General features: G+C 40.9%; 1 protein-coding gene across 1 annotated transcript in view; it reads left to right on the forward strand.

Moving 5' to 3' along the window:
- LOC311137320 (protein O-mannosyl-transferase TMTC3-like) overlaps positions 1-12,076 on the forward strand; it is a 61,291-nt gene that overhangs the window by 28,709 nt on the left and 20,506 nt on the right. The window contains exons 8-9 of the mRNA XM_084171756.1: positions 7,502-7,650; positions 9,321-9,441. Coding sequence (XP_084027882.1) covers positions 7,502-7,650; positions 9,321-9,441 — 270 coding nt within the window. The remainder of the gene's footprint in view (positions 1-7,501; positions 7,651-9,320; positions 9,442-12,076) is intronic.

The following is a 12,076-nucleotide window of genomic DNA, read 5'->3' on the forward strand; positions in this document are numbered from 1 at the left end:
CACTGTAGCAGCCCTATGAGTGACACGTATTAAAAGGGTGATATTACTTAACACTTGTGATGTATTGTCTTATTAGTAATCACCTTTTGTCTGAGGTCTTTTTATTTGTATTTATTTTTTGTTGGCCCATCCACCACCACCGCTCTTCAGAGGACAAAAGTAACTTTGTTACAAATACATTTTTAGATACAGTTCAATCGGAAAGTATTCAGACCCCTTCCCTTTTTCCAAATGTTGTTACGTTACAGCCTTATTCTAAAATGGATTACATATTCATTTTTACTCATCAATCTGCACACAAAAGCCCATAATGACGAAGCGAAAATAGTTATTTCGAAACTTTTGCAAATGTATTAAAAATGAAAAACAGAAAACGTATTTACAAAAGTATTCAGACCCTTTGCTATGAGACTGGAAATTCAGCTCAGGTGCGTCCTGTTTCCATTGATCATCCTTGAGATGTTTCTACAACTTGATTGGAGTCCACCTGTGGTAAATGTAATTGATTGGACATGATTTGGTAAGGCACAGACCTGTCTATATAAGGTCCCACAGTTGACAGTGCATGTCAGAGCAAAAACCAAGCCATGAGGTCGAAGGAATTGTCCGGTGAGCTCCGAGACAGGATTGTGTCGAGGCACAGATCTGGGGAAGGGTACCAAAAAATTTCTGCAGCATTGAAGGTCCCCAAGAACACAGTGGCCTCCATCATTCTTAAATGGAGAAGTTTCGACCCCAAACGTGTTGCTTTGGGCAATAGGGTTTCCGACTGGCCCCACCCTTTTTTTCGTGCTTGTGGCGCCGGAACTGACACAACCACTCATTTTTAACATACACATTTCAACAACATGCTGGTTATCGTTGTTCTAAACGTTGAATAGGTACACAAATCTCTGGGGTTAAACATTAATTCAAAAGATTAGAAATCGCCTTTTAAAAAATGGATGTACAGTACCAGTCAAAGGTTTGGACACACCTAGTCATTCCAGGGTTTGTCTTTATTTTTACTATTTTCTACATTGTAGAATAATAGTGAAGACATCAAAACTATGAAATAACACATATGGAATCATGTAGTAACCAAGAAAATGTTAAACAAATCAAAATATATTTCAGATTCTTCAAAGTAGCCACCCTTTGCCTTGATGACAGCTTTGCACACTCTTGGCATTCTCTCAACCAGTTTCATGAAGTAGTCACCTGGAATGCATTTCAATTAACAGGTGTGCCTTGTTAAAAGTTAATTTGTGGAATTTCTTACCTTTTTAATGCATTTGAGCCAATTACTTTTGTTGTGACAAGGTAGGGGTGGTGTACAGAAGATAGCCCTATTTGGTAAAAGACCAAGTCCATATTATGGCAAGAACAGTTCAAAGAGAAACGACAGTCAATCATTACTTTAAGACATGAAGGTCAGTCAATCCAGATCATTTCAAGAACTTTTAAAGTTTCTTCAAGTGCAGTCGCAAAAACCATCAAGCGCTATGATGAAACTGGCTCTCATGAGGACGCCACAGGAAAGGAAGACCCAGAGTTACCTCTGCTGCAGAGGATAAGTTCATTAGAGTTACCAGCCTCAGAAACTGCAGCCCAAATAAATGTTTCATGGAGTTCAAATAACAGACACATCTCAACATCAACTGTTCAGAGGAGACTGTGTGAATCAGGCATTCATGGTCGAATTGCTGCAAAGAAACCACTACTAAAGGACACCAATAATAAGAAGAGAACTGCTTGGGCCAAGAAACACGAGCAATGGACATTAGATCGGTGGAAATCTGTCCTTTGGTCTGATGAGTCCACATTTGAGATTTTTGATTCCAACCGCCGTGTCTTTGTGAGATGCAGAGTACATTTACATTTACGTCATTTAGCAGACGCTCTTATCCAGAGCGACTTACAAATTGAGTAGGTGAACGGATGATCTCCGCATGTGTGGTTCCCACCGTGAAGCATGGAGGAGGAGGTGTGATGGTGTGGGGGTGCTTTGTGGGGGTGCTTTGCGACTGGACGACCTCAATGCTGTATGGGATGAGTAGTTTGTTTGCCTCCTAACTCCGGAATGTACACAGTCTTGTACCCTTGCCTTTTTCCCCCCATATACAGTACCAGTCAAAAGTTTGGACACACCTAATCATTCAACGGTGATGTCAGGGGAAGTTGTATGCGCAAGCTAACGTTTCCAAAAGAAAAGCAAACAAAAAATTCATTACTTTTATGATATGTGTTTGAGCCGTCATGTGCATTAGTAGCACAATTTCTAATTTATTTACATTCATTTTTACTTAAACTTGTATGTTGACTTCTCCATATTAATGTTGGTTTTATGTTTTGGCTGACTTTTCTTAGCGGATGTACATTCATCGCAAATTGAATTATGGGGCGTTTCAGGCCCCGGAGTGAACATAATTGTACACTCGCAAACTCGATCAAAAATTAGGGCTGAGGGGCTTACGTTGCCGACTTCCCTTGCTTGGCTAATCATTTGGACCGATGACAAAGATGGCCACGGGGATTCCCCCAAGGGCAAAAGGCGAGGGTAAATGGAAGAGAGTGTGACTTTTATGTGTTTGAAACACAGCCTCTGACTTGTATCTGCTCAGTGATTGGACGATACAAACCGCAAGGCTCATGGTTAGTCTAGTTTTTAGTGCTCTTTGCACCAGATACTGACGGTAAAAACACGACTTCTCAACACAGAGGTTGAAACATTCATAACCGATAGGCACAACATCAATATACTAATTGTCTTGCAATCTCGGGAGAAAATAGAACGTCTACGTTGCACAGTAATATCGCTATTGCTAATAATTATCACAATGGGTGATTGCATTGAGAATTCACTTCCTGGAACCTCTCGTCTGTGCCCTATTGGTCATCATTGTGAAAAGTGGGCATGTAAGTAATCCATACCCAACCCTCCAGTAAGTTGTGAAGAACTCACTTACAAAACTCAGTTTTGGACAAGACTGACTTTATGATCAAAAGTATCCTATTTACACTTTGTAGTCTATTTTGAGTCATCGATGCCACATAGGCCGCTTAAAACCAGATAAATTGGTTCTAACTTCTAAGGGGCAGTTGACCTTTAAAAAGAAATACAACAATAAAGAGTTTACTCTGGTTGCTAAGAGAAAGAGAGCTCATATTGAACAGGTTGCTTAAGGATATGATGAGACTACACATCTATTTGATTATTACAAGTTATTTTAATGATATTTAGCTAATGTTCTAGATTGGCGGAATTTCCAGGCTTGTTTTGCAATGAGCAAAGAATTGGCGGAATTCCCAAGCTTGTTGTTCACCAATAAAAAGATTCAGATTCCAAAAGGAGGGAAACAAAACATGATGGGGTGAAATACAGGGATAGAATAAAAGGAGCCACATCAACAAAAAACTAAAGAAAAGAGAAATGTGGCAGTTATTATTTATTGGTCTACTTAGGCTTTTAATTACCATTATAGGACCTGACATCTAATTCTACTTTGTAGCCAACTGCTGTATTAAGAGCAACATGATGTGTAGTCCCACCCCTGGAGGACGAGGACTATAGCCCTAACTTGTGCTGCGTTAAACTCTCATTTAATCCAACTTGGACATTTTGTACAGTAGCTGTTTCAAACCTTTTTATCCAGGTTGATTCTGGCCTGAATGACAACTGCTCCAAAAATATATAAAAAGTTCATTAAATAAAGCTTTGCGTTGACTCGTGCGGCGGGCCCCCTCCTCTTGTTTTAGGTTACTGCATGTCCATAAAACACACCCTCCCTGTTTGTCTGTCTCCCCAGGCTAGTGCGGAGCGATTTAACCCAAATGTTTTAACAACTAATTGACTGACGTCGGTTCAATTACTTGAATTTCATTTTGTTCATTTTTTTTTGTGAGCCCAACGCGCCGTTTCTCAATAAAGAAATCAAAACAAGCGTCTCGTCAGCAACACTAAAAAAGTACTTCTGGGTCACGGAATTTCTGAAGTTTTAAAAGTAGAAGTCCCCCACGTTATAGTAGGACAGTGTCATTAACCGGTATTTTTTCATGATATATGAAAAATTACTGTCTAAACATTAACAATTATTCATATTTGTTCGTATTTAAGTGACATTTGCATAAAATGTGAATTTTAAAATATGTATGTACACTGTATATGAAATACATATTGGCTTATAGAGAGAACTATTCTAGGTGTGGAAGTAAAAGTGGGGTTGGGATTACTTTCCACCCACTCCATTCACTGCAGCTCAATACACTGTTGGCCTAAAGGTGATTAGTTACTTCAAAGACACAATGTAAACAATGATAGACACTGTTAACGATCTAAATTAACCTAATGATGATGAGCCAGTTGTGCCTTTTACACACTTAAATCAGCCCAAGGCCAGCCTTGACCTCAGCCAAAAAAATGCATTATGCCTGACAAATGACGTCAAACGACATAAAATGGAGCCATTATACACTATACGGTACAAATATTGCACTGTACTGGCAAAACTATTGATTGTGTGTCCATAAAACCAGGGTCCAGTCTACTCACTAGAGTCCCTAGAATAACAAAACTTCGTCAAGCCTTTTCCTTCAAGTTAAAGGCCAGAACAGCAAGGCTCGGTGACATTTACATTTACATTTTAGTCATTTAGCAGACGCTCTTATCCAGAGCGACTTACAGTTAGTGAGTACATACATTTTCATACTGCCCCCCCGTGGGAATCGAACCCACAACCCTGGCATTGCAAACGCCATGCTCTACCAACTGAGCTACACGGGACCAAATAATTAGTGCCTAGTTAACATTTCATTTACATTTTAGTCATTTAGCAGACGCTCTTATCCAGAGCGACTTAAAGTTAGTGAGTGCATACATTTTCATACTGGCCCCCCGTGGGAAACGAACCCACAACACTGGCGTTGCAAGCGCCATGCTCTACCAACTGAGATACAGGGGACGGTGACAACACCTACTCTGAGGCTATGATGTCTGTGAACTCATGTTAAGTCTAAATCAAACTACTTTTGTACTGTCACTTTAACTCTTTGCTGACTGGCTAATTCAGGACTATATCAAAATGACAAGTCAATAAATTAACTATTTTAGCTTTCTCTTTGTTTGCTTCAAGTGTGAAATAAAACGCCATTCCATACCAGACCCACTGGGCACAGATGTCTATTCCACATTGGTTCAATGTAATTTTATTGAAATGACATGGAAACAACATTGATTAAAACAGTGTGCCCAGTGGGGACTTGCACTCTTGGCTTGCCCTATTATGTGGGTGCCAAATTGTGACTATTAGTAGGTGATTAGGTGAGAAGTTAACTGCACAGCCCAAGGCCAGCCTTATGTGCCAAACATGCATCAGGTCTAGCATTTTGGCTAGACAAATCAAATACACTGAGTTACAGTTCATATAAGGAAATCAGTCAATTGAAATAAATTCATTAGGCCCTAATCTATGGATTTCACATAATTGGGCAGGGGTGCAGCCATGGGTGGGCCTTGGAGGGCATAGAGCCACCCACTTGGCAGCCAGGCCCACCCACTGGGGAGCCAAGCCCAGCCAATCAGAATTAATTTTTCCCCACAAAAGGGCTTTATTACAGACAGAAATACTCCTCAATTTCGTCAGCTGTCCGGGTGGCTGGTCTCAGACGATCCCGCAGGTGAAGAAGCCGAATGTGGCGGTCCTGGGCTGGCGTGGTTACACGTGGTCTGCAGTTCGGAGGCCGGTTGTATGTACTGCCAAATTCTCTAAAACGATGTTGAAGGCGGCTTATGGTAGAGAAATGAACATTCAATACTCTGGCAACAGCTCTGGTGGACATTCCTCCAGTCAGCATGCCAATTGCACGCTCCTTCAAAACATGAGACATCTGTCGCATTGTGTTGTGACACAATTGCACATTATAGTGTCATTTTATTGCCCCCAGCACAAGGTGCACCTGTGTAATGATAATGCTGTTTAATCAGCTTCTTGATATCGTCACACTGTCAGGTGGATGGATTATCTTGGCAAAGGAGAAATGCTCACTAACAGCGATAAACACATTTGTACACCACATTTGAGAGAAATTCGTTTTTTGTGTGTGTGAAAAATGTCTAGGATCTTTTATTTCAGATTCCAAACTCTCCACCATGGCCAAGACCAAAGAGCTCTCCAAGGATGTCAGGGACAAGATTGTAGACCTACACAAGGCTGGAATGGGCTACAAGACCATCGCCAAGCAGCTTGGTGAGAAGGTGACAACAGTTGGTGCGATTATTCGCAAATGGAAGAAACAAAAAATAACTGTCAATCTCCCTCGTCCTCGTGGAGTTGCAATGATCATGAGAATGGTGAGGAATCAGCCCAGAACTTCACAGGAGTATCTTGTCAATGATCTCAAGGCAGCTGGGACCATAGTCACCAAGAAAACAATTGGTAACACACTACGCCGTGAAGGACTGAAATCCTGCAGCACCCACAAGGTCCCCCTGCTCAAGAAAGCACATATACAGGCCCGTCTGAAGTTTGCCGATGAACATCTGAATGATTCAGAGGAGAACTGGGTGAAAGTGTTGTGGTCAGATGAGACCAAAATCGAGCTTTTTGGCATCAACTCAACTCGCCTTGTTTGGAGGAGGAGGAATGCTGCCTATGACCCCAAGAACCCCATCCCCACCGTCAAACATGGAGGTGGAAACATTATGCTTTGGGGGTGTTTTTCTGCTAAGGGGACAGGACAACTTCACCACATCAAAGGGACGATGGACAGGGCCATGTACCGTCAAATCTTGGGTGAGAACCTCCTTCCCTCAGCCAGGGCATTGAAAATGGGTCGTGGATGGGTATTCCAGTATGACAATGACCCAAAACACACGGCCAAGGCAACAAAGGAGTGGCTCAAGAAGAAGCACGTTAAGGTCCTGGAGTGGCCTAGCCAGTCTCCAGACCTTAATCCCATAGAAAATCTGTGGAGGGAGCTGAAGGTTCGAGTTGCCAAACGTCAGCCTCGAAACCTTAATGACTTGGAGAAGACCTGCAAAGAGGAGTGGGACAAAATCCCTCCTGAGATGTGTGCAAACCTGGTGGCCAACTACAAGAAACGTCTGACCTCTGTGATTGCCAACAAGGGTTTTGCCACCAAGTACTAAGTCATGTTTTGCAGAGGGGTCCCTCATTAAAATGCAAATCAATTTATATTTTTTTTTACATGCGTTTTGCTGGATTTTTTTGTTGTTATTCTGTCTCACTGTTCAAATAATCATACCATTAAAATTATACACTGATCATGTCTTTGTCAGTGGGCAAACGTACATAATCAGCAGGGGATCAAATACTTTTTTCCCCTCACTGTATGTGAACCCATGCCTCTATGCCAATGCACTCTCCCATTCAAAATTTGCACTTCAGTAATTAGCATGATAAGTTTATTCAAGGAGGCTTTTGTTCATCATGCCTTTCATTGTGTTCTTATTTTTATTTTGTTTTTCTACTCCTCCCCCCTCTTCCTTCTCCTTTTTTTCCAGGCCCTCTCTTTGATCGTGTTTCCCTTCATCCCGGCCTCCAACCTCTTCTTCCCCGTGGGCTTTGTGGTGGCTGAGAGGGTGCTCTATGTTCCCAGTATGGGATTCTGTGTTCTCGTGGCTCACGGCTTCAGGATTGTCTCCCACAAGGGGTGAGTAGGACAGTAGTTAGCTTGGTCCCAGATCTGTTTGTGTTGTCTGTCTAACAATGACCAAAGGATTTGGCAAGACAGCACAAACAGATCTGGGACCATTTGGAGTGAGTAGTACCCTTCCAACACAAACTCCCATGGGGTGTAATGGGGTATTAAACATCTCCCAAGCATAAAATAATCACTTTAACAATGGACCACTCTCAGGGACGGTCGCTGACAATAAACCTAGTCTTGGACTAAGAAGCACTTTAAATTATCCAAGACTATGCTTAAAGGCCCAATGGTGCCGTTTTTATATCAATATCAAATCATTTCTGGGTAACAATTAAGTACCTTACTGTAATAGTTGTCCATTAAAATGGACAAAAATGGCTTTTTAGCAAAAAAAATATTTCTCAAACAAGAATTTAGCTGGGACTGTCTGGGAGTGGAAAACTTAAAACTAGATGTTATTGGCAGAGAGGTTTGGAACTCTCTTTGTTATTAGTCTACACTGAGTATACAAAACGTGAAGAACACCTGCTCTTTCCATGACATAGACTGACCATGTGAATCCAGGTGAAAGCTATGATACCTAATTGATGTCACTTGTTAAATCCAATTTAATCAGTGTAGATGAAGGGGAGGAGACAAGTTAAAGAAGGATTTATGAATGTTTGGTATACTCAGTGTATTAACCAATTTATCGCCTGTTGATGTCACCAGGCAAGCTGAAACTCCCGCCCATGCAAACAGGCTGATTAGAAGGTCCTTTGTAGATTCCAGCAACTATCAGGAAATAACACTGATCAAACGGGGGCTGCGTTTTTCACACAGAAAAAATCAAATGCATATGAAATATCTTGCTGCGTTTTGTAAACACAGATCTAAAATGCTCCTTATTGTAATTTCTGCTTGGCATCAGACTAATGTTGTGCTTCAGTTGCACTTCTCCACTGGATGAGAATTCACCAACAGGCATTCTACCAGCAGACATCGCTCTGACTGATGTGTAGTTACTTTTCTCCGCTACTTTTCTCGGTGTAGCCTACTTTTCTCAGGTAAAATGTAAGACGTAACTTCATACAAAACATTAGGAAATGTAGCTGGCTGCGTTCTTTCTATGATAAACATTCGAAATATGATGGCCATGCGTCGTCTTCGCAAAAAATACCTTGCTTTATCGTTGTAAGCTCATTTACTTGTGTGGCTGCTAGCCAAATAGTGTTGTACTTCTGTTGTCATCTGATGAAAGTGAAGCTATTTTCTGTGAAGGAAAACTATATTTGCACGCCCCTGATCACTCTATTGAAGTAAAAAAAACACTGACTTTCAATATAAAATGCAGGTGAAATGGTTTAAAATAGAGATTTTTTGTTTGTCTGCGTTTTGAAAATGCAGATTTCAAAACTCTAAAGGGACCCTTGTCAAATGTTGTAACACTTTTACAGTGTTAGTTTCATCAGCTGTTGTACAATATGATACAAAACACAAGACTGCCCTGGACCTTTAATCTGTGTCCAGGAAACCAGCCCTCAGTGTCTCTCTAGCCACAATTTCAAACCAAATTGTACCAACTAGACAGCGTTATCAATTTGGGGGGGATTATTTGGGTTTTCTATTCAGTCTTTTACAGTCTTTTAACAGAATCAACATTTTTCTATTTGCTTTTTCCCTTTATTGACCAGACACATGAAGAAAATCTCCTGGCTGATGATCGGAGTGCTCCTCACCACACATACAGTCAAGACCTTCAACAGAAACTGGGACTGGGAATCTGAATACACACTGTTCACCTCTGCTCTGAAAGTATGTCGTCCAGATCTCCTCATTCTTGGCCTAACTTACAATAAACTCGCCACGATTGTTATTTTCTTCCGTTGTTCCTCCCAAAGAAACTTTTTAATTAGACCTAGTACATATTTTTTGAAGCTGAACACACATTCAGTTGTATTTCTGCTTAGTGCTGGTGAAACATTTCAACATGAGACTGGAGTAGGGCTGTTGCGGTGACCGTATTACCGCCACACCGGCAGTCGTGAGTCATGACCGCAGTAAAATTCCACCGTGACAGTTGAGTCACATTAATCTCCTCTTATGCACTCAGGACATGCGTTGACAGTATCCAACTCGTTAATGGCCTGGTACTCTATTGTCCTTCTAACTACTCTGACATCAAAGTATTGTGCTTTTAAAACTCACCTCACTGTGATTGATCAATTTGAAGAAAGAAGTTCAACAACAGGTTAACTCAGTGGAAAAAAATGGTCATTGTGGATGTTGTTTCAAAGCTTAACAACTAAATGGGCAGGCTTTCTAGGGTGATGATTAATTCAAAACACCCATACACATATTAGAACTTACACATATGCATAGGTCTATATATGAGCACAAGCCTGAAAAAAAACGGAATTAAAATAATAATTGTGCTGTTCGTTATACAATAGGGCATATTAGGGCATATTAGGGCGTTATACAATAGGGCACCACAGAACAACATAAACAAAACTGATTTAAGATGTCTTTAATTGGTCTAGCCTATATTCCAAAATTAAACACATTCTAGTAATTGTCTTTAGTGTGGACTGTATTATTTTGCATACTGGATGGACTGATTACCTTAAGCTACACTCCAAAGTTTCTATTCATGAGTCTGGGAGAGAATGTATAGGCCTAGGCGATGCTGTTGGTTCATTGATTGTGCAGGGCAGCTTACAGAGTTAGACTACAATAGTGAATTTGTATTGGATTTTGAATAGCCTAGTAATAGGGCATTTTTTTATAATTGCATACTTAATAAGGTTACCTTTAGCTACATAATATCTCACCATCTTGCGTTTCCATCTCTTCCCCTTTCTCCTTCATTACATTCTCAAGCATGCAGAGAGAGGAGCTGTCAACAGTTTAATTATTTTATTTATTTTTATTTTAGTCATTTAGCAGACGCTCTTATCCAGAGCGACTTACAGTTAGTGAATACATATTATTTTTTTATACTGGCCCCCCGTGGGAATCGAACCCACAACCCTGGCGTTGCAAACGCCATGCTCTATCAACTGAGCTACATCCCTGCCGGCCATTCCCTCCCCTACCCTGGACGACGCTGGGCCAATTGTGCGCCGCCCATGAGTCTCCCGGTCACGGCCGGCGGCGACAGAGCCTGGATTCGAACCAGGATCTCTAGTGGCACAGTTAGCACTGCGATGCAGTGCCTTAGACCACTGCGCCACTCAGGAGAACATTAATGAAATGTTTCGTTGTGAAAACATGTTCCTTTCGATGTTCACGAACAGATTTCACTTGGTTTCCCAAAGTAAGCACTGGGTAGCTGCAGGAACAGGGTTGGGAAGCCCATAGCATACAGAGTTTGGGCGGAATATCACCTGTCGCGCAGGGAGAGGCTACATGCTCCTCAAACAGTGGTTGATGCATAGAGTGAAATAACTGGAGTAGCCTACCTGAACGAACCAAACGCTGGAAAGCGGCTTCCATTCGCTATTTGAGTGCACAGGCAGATTATGTATTCTTCCCCCCTGCCCCTGTTCCTGCCAATTTGATAACGGGCCGTAAATCGAAACTAATTTAACATATTAGTAAAGACAATATTACATTGAGAATAGTCTGATGGGTGATCATATGATCACTTGATGAGAGAACAGCGTGTGCCGCCTGAAGCAAGGAACAGAGCGTAAGCTTTTTTTGCGACTTTTTCAAATCATCAAAAGGCTAGAGTCTCATCATGCAGCCCATATGTTTTAATTTCTAAGACATTCTAAGGTTTGTATCATTAACAACTAAAGTTGCCAAATAACTATAAATCTAACGTAGCCTATAGGACCTGTTTCAAATGATCACTTTTATGCTCAACATAGACTTCAAATGCGCACTCGCTCCGGAATGGGACAAATATACTTTCTATTATATTCAGCTAAATTCAATTATATTCTTCTTAATATAAAATCATATAATATAAAATAATGACACAGGACTTAAAAGCATATCGTGTCTGCTAAATGAACAAGCCTACAACTAGAGAACATCATCAGGCCAACTCATTCTGTTAATCTGAAATACATTTTCTTCATATCATGTTTCTTTAGACCTACCTAAAATAAGTAATGGATTTATTGTCATGGTGTATATAAAAAATACTTTTTTAAATGTAGATGTTCAGCAGCTTGTATGTGTGGAGGCCTGGAGATGCTAAATGTGTTTATGTAACTTAACGGCCATTTACCATGAGACCTGCAGTGTTTTTGCAGGACCGTAACTGGCTGACAAAATGTCGTTAAATTTTAGCCATTTAGCAGAGGCTCTTATCCAGAGCGACTTCCAATTAGTGAGTGCATACATTTTTCATACTGGGCCCCGTGGGGACGTCACATCCCTAGACTAGAGCTCATCAATCTTCTTTGTAATACAATATAATTACAACATAAATACA

This window comes from Coregonus lavaretus (genome assembly GCF_964263955.1).
Source record: "Coregonus lavaretus genome assembly, chromosome: 11".
Classification (NCBI taxonomy): Eukaryota; Metazoa; Chordata; class Actinopteri; order Salmoniformes; family Salmonidae; genus Coregonus; species Coregonus lavaretus.